Genomic DNA, 5,373 nt, shown 5'->3' on the forward strand with positions numbered 1-5,373 from the left:
TATATCAAATCAAGATAGATTAAATGAAGTGTTTATTGAGGTTTATTCATTTTTCAACCCATTTGGACCATTTTAATCACATACTTTAACTGACTTCGACACATTGTTTTCCTTCTTTTGGACTACCCCCTTTGGACAAATTTGCAGATAAACACACATGGAAAGGTAATAAAGGTCTTTTTGTTTGTTTTTGTAAAATGTTTTACGGCACTCACAACTGCATTATAAGGTCATATGAACGCGCGGGACACACCTAATATTTTCCATTGGTAGGAAATTTTGAATTTTGCCCGGGTGGCGGCCGAAGCCTACTCTTATCGATTTTAGACCACCAAGGGATCTTTAACGTGCGCAACTTGCCCTCTGAGATTTTTCGCCCTTGTCCGAGAAGGCTAGGTGTAGATCTTTCCTACCAGAAGATCAGAGGTGTGGCAGAAAGACAGCAGTAAGGAGGAGCCAAGGAGTAGCAGTTGAAAGGCTGCAGAAAGAGTCAAGAGCCCAGAGGAGAGGGCAAAGGAGGTGAGGGGGTAGGGGCAGAAAGTGGAAATGAAAGCAGACAACAGAACATTGCTAGAGAGCAGGAAAGGAGGTGAAAGGAGACAATTTTAGAGAAGAAAATTTTTGGTCGCTACCCGGATTTGAACCCGGGACCTTTGTATGAGAGGCCAACACCCTAACCTCTAGGCCACGTGTGCCCCCAATAAAGGTCTTTCACCCTTAGTAAACTGTATGGCTATCATCAACATGTAAAAAGATCAGGCAACGTCATCACCTGGGTTTTTATAACTTTCCCAGTGACTCCTCCTGTATAAAGTCAAAGTGGATATGTTGAATTTTGTCCGAAATGTGTGGGGATCTCTTCCATTCATTTCTTAAATAGTTTTTGGGTAAGTGTATTACCGCGCTCGAAACTGCATAAAGGCTTATGCGCGCGGGGCACACGAAACTTTTTCAGTTTGTCGAAATTTTTGAATTTTGGCCAGGTTGCGGCCGAAGCCTACCCTTATCGATTTTGGACCACCAAGGGATCTTGAACGTGCGCAACTTGCACACGGGACATCTAAGATTTTTCGTCCTTGATCGAGCAGGCTAGGTGTAGATCTTTCCTACTGGAAGATCTTGGGTGTGGCTGAAAGACAGTAGTAAGGAGCCAAAAAGTAGCAGTAGAAAGTCTGCAGAAAGAGTCAGGAGTCCAGAGGAGGGTGCAAAGGAGGTGAGGGGGTGGGGGCAGAAAGAGAAGACGAAAGCAGACGACAGAATATTGCTAGAGAGCAGGAAAGGATATGAAAGGAGACAATTTTAGATAAATAATTTTCTGTCGTTATCTGGATTCGAACATAGGACCTATTGAATGAGAGGCGAACACCTTAACCTCTAGCCCCCCCCCCCCCCAAAAAAAAAAAAAAAAAAAAAAAAAAAAAATTTTTAAAAAATCAATTATCAATTTACAGGAAAAGAATCCAACATAGATTTCACCATGCCACAAATACTAGATATCAACTAAGCCTTACTTTAAAAAACACTGTTACTCAAGTTTTATTCTGTGAATAGTAGAAAAATAGAAAATTTCATTTTTCTATGTAAAAAAATGATATGTCGCGCCTTGTGGCGAAACGTCATAGGGCACCAGCTGTTGCCCAGAAAAGGGATTCACTACCTTCCAGGATCGAGCGAACTCAGAGAGACTGAGAGAGAGAGAGAGAGAGAGAGAGAGAGAGAGAGAGAGAGAGAGAGAGAGAGAGAGAGAGAGAGAGAGAGAGAGGGAGAGAGAGAGGGAGAGAGAGAGAGAGAGAGAGAGAGAGAGAGAGAGAGAGAGAGAGAGAGAGAGAGAGAGAGAGAGAGAGAGAGAGGGGGGGAAGAGAGATCAAATGTGACAAAAAGAATAGGTGGTCGTACCCGAAGAAGCACCTTCGTATTATCGCAGCAGTCACAAAGGTAAAACCTGCAGGGTCAACAGGCATCCCAGAGTTGATGGTCAGCGGGTTCATCGAGACGGATATCCACAAGCCGAGAAGTGATAAACACAGGTCACACACAGCAAGGCCTGGCAGGAGGACAGGATTATGAGATTATGCACAATGAAGGAAGAGACTACAGATAAGGAAAGAAGACAAGGAAAGAAGACAAGGAAAGAAGAACTAGGAAAAAAGACAAGGAAAGAAGAGGTTATAAACAAGGAACGAAGATATTATATTATAAGAGACTATAGACAAGGGAAAAGAGGCTAAAACAGCACCTGGACATGGATGGCTGGTGCCTCTATAAATAAATCATTAATGGTCAAGGTCAAAGGCAAGGAAAGAAGAGATTAGAGACACGGGAAGAAGAAACGGGACGAAGACAAGGAACGAAGACTAGAACTAGAACAGGAGAGATAATAGACAAGGAAAGAAGACTAGGAAAGGAGAGATAATAGACAAGGAAAGAAGACTAGAACAGGAGAGATAATAGACAAGGAAAGAAGACTAGAACAGGAGAGATAATAGACAAGAAAAGAAGACTAGGAAAGGAGAGATAATAGACAAGGAAAGAAGACTAGAACAGGAGAGATAATAAACAAGGAAAGAAGACTAGGAAAGGAGAGATAATAGACAAGGTAAGGAGATATTGTGGACGGACAAAGAAGAGCTCGAACGAGATTTAGAAAAGACGCAAAGCTGAAAGTACCTCATTCAAGTAGATTCGGAGCAAATGATCATGTGTGACATCTGATGTTGCACCGTGTAGCATCTCCTGCTGGTGCCCAGTAAAGTATTTATGTGGTAAGAAAAAAAAAATAGAGGATGCGAACAAAAAAAAAACAAGCAATGTTTTCTACCGTGTATTCTAGCAAGTGTCTGCCCGGAGAAAGGAGGGGAACAGCTGTTATTGAAGCACAGGTATTAAAAGAACAAAAATCCCAATTGGTTTCAGCCTTTGAGAACACGGATTCTGATCCTCCGGCATCACATGCAGGTGTGCTGTTTGGGAGCATAACTTCGTAATTCAAATATATTTTGTAGCTTGTTTTCCTTATCTTAAACTTTAATAGGCAAGCAACAACAAGCGCAAAATGGAATATGCAATTTCTTGTTAATGATCTGTGTATGAAGGTTGGAAACGTGCAGCAGCGTTGTCTTTGGTCTCTTACTGATCGGACAGAATTATGTGTCCGCTTTATTCTTTAAGAGTTTTTTAAAAGTCCACTAAAACGCTGCAAACCTTACCTATCGTCATCAGTCTTTCTGACTTCATGTAGGAGTCTTACTTTACTATACGTTATTCGTCCTCTTGTACCTCTAGGGCGTCCAGGGGAGAAAGAATTTCCTGCTTTTAGCAAGTTTGATGGCCCGGCTGGGTGGGATATTGTAGGTTCTCAGGGTATCCTTCACACCCTCGATCCAGGTCTTTTTTGGTCTTCCTCTTGCCTTGTACTCTGATACTTTCCTGTAGTATGCTTTACTGGCAAGCTGGGTAGGTGCCAGCTGCTAAAGGTGAACAAGGAAACGCATACAAGATCCCAAGAATAATATGTGGCAAGTGCCTCGGTGGAATGAGTGGACCAGTCAAGGACAAGACTGGCAAGCTGCTAACAATCGAGAAAGAACAGGAAGCACGCTGGACAGAACACTTCAGGGAAGTCCTAAACCAACCTCCTCCTGAGGACACCCCAGACATACAGGAAGCTACCTTGGATCTGGATATCAGCTCTGACCCACCAAAGAGACACAAGATTGTAAAAGCTGTTAAGAGCCTGAAATCAGGCAAATCTCCAGGAATGGACAACCTGAATGCTGAATTGTTTAAAGTGGAAGAACTGACTTCCACTATTCTTCAGCCACTATTCAAAACCATCTGGGAGGGAGAGCAGATTCCTGAGGACTGGAGTACTGGAGTCATTGTTAAAGTACCAAAGAAAGGAGCTCTTGGGGACCTCAACAACTGGAGAAGTATCACGTTGCTATCAGCGCCCAGCAAGATCCTGGCCAAGATTATTATTAATCGGATGTCGGATGCCGTTGACAGCTTAAGAAAAGAATAGGAAGGATTTCGCAAAGAAAGAAGATGCACAGATCAGATATTTGCCCTCCACAACATAAGAACAGTGCACGGAATGGCAGAGACAACTTTATGTCAACTTTGTTGTTTTTGAAAAGGCATTTGACAGGGTAGATATAGAAAGTCTTTGGTGCATTCTACGATCTTATGGAATACCTTGCAAGATAGTTGAGGTCATCAAGAGCTTCTACCAAAACTTCAAGTACGTCGTTGGAAACAGTACTACTGCTTTTGAGGAAAAGACAGGAGTTAGACAAGGATGCAACATGTCAGCAATTCTGTTCAACCTTGACATTGACTGGGTCATGAGGAAAACAACAGATGATACATTAAGAGGCATAAGGTGGACCCTCTTCTCCACCCTCGAGGATCTTGCCGACAACCTTGAACTACTCTCCCATACCAACCAGCACATGCATGAAAAAACAAACCAACTCCACAAATACGGTCGCCAGATCAGGTTAAAAATAAGCCAGAAAAAGACAGAAGTGATGACGCTGAATGAAGGCTCCCCAACGCTGATTAGGGTGAACAATGCAGACCTGCCTATAACAGACAAATTTACTTACCTAGGCAGCATAATTAAAAGTGACGGCGGCACAAAGGAAGACATCATGAACAGACTCGGCAAGGCAAGTCTTTACACAGAAGCATGGTCAACATCTGGAAGTCAGGACAGTTCAGTGTACAGACCAAGTTAAAGCTGTAGAACAGCTGTGCACTATCCACACTCCTATATGGATCTAAATGCTTGAGGATGACTGATCATTATTGTGCCTAGCTATCTTCTTTTCATACAACCAGCTTACGCCAAATCCTCTGAATCTTCTGGCCCGAAAAGATCTTCAACGCAGATCTTTTACGGAGAAGTAGGCAAGAGGACATAACCACCATAATAACAATGAGCAAATGGAGGTGGATTGGGCATGTTCTAAGAAGAGAACCAGACTCTATTGTAGAGACTGCCCTCCCCTGGACACCCGAAGGACATCACAAGAGGGGCAGACCCAAAGTGACCTGGAGACGCACAGTAGAGTCTGAAATGAAATCCTGGAACCATTCGTGGGGGACGTTGACTAAGATGGCCCAAAACAGAGAGAGAGAGAGATGGAGATCCTTTGTTGCTGCCCTAAACGCCAGATGACGTAACGGGTAGTAAGTAAGTAAGTGGTTATGTGCCATACGTGTGAGATGCATGAAGGAATATAATAAGCATAAGCTATCAACAGGAACTCTCATTCATTTCTATCTCCCGCTCTACCTTTGTCCATCTGTATCCCAACTGCTTTAAGTGTGAAGCTAATTCTCTCCTTCAGCTGTTTTTGGGCCTTTTTC

The 5,373-nt window shown here is 43.0% G+C and overlaps 1 protein-coding gene across 1 annotated transcript; it reads left to right on the forward strand.

Annotated features, from left to right (window-relative positions):
• The first annotated feature begins 4,304 nt into the window (after window positions 1-4,304).
• On the forward strand, window positions 4,305-4,739 carry LOC106012232. Its single transcript, XM_013084523.1, has one exon. It carries the CDS (start codon window positions 4,305-4,307, stop codon window positions 4,737-4,739), a length of 435 nt encoding a protein of 144 aa, XP_012939977.1.
• The last annotated feature ends 634 nt before the right edge of the window (window positions 4,740-5,373 follow it).

The sequence above is a fragment of the Aplysia californica genome, unplaced genomic scaffold (genome assembly GCF_000002075.1).
Source record: "Aplysia californica isolate F4 #8 unplaced genomic scaffold, AplCal3.0 scaffold00299, whole genome shotgun sequence".
Lineage (NCBI taxonomy): Eukaryota > Metazoa > Mollusca > Gastropoda > Aplysiida > Aplysiidae > Aplysia > Aplysia californica.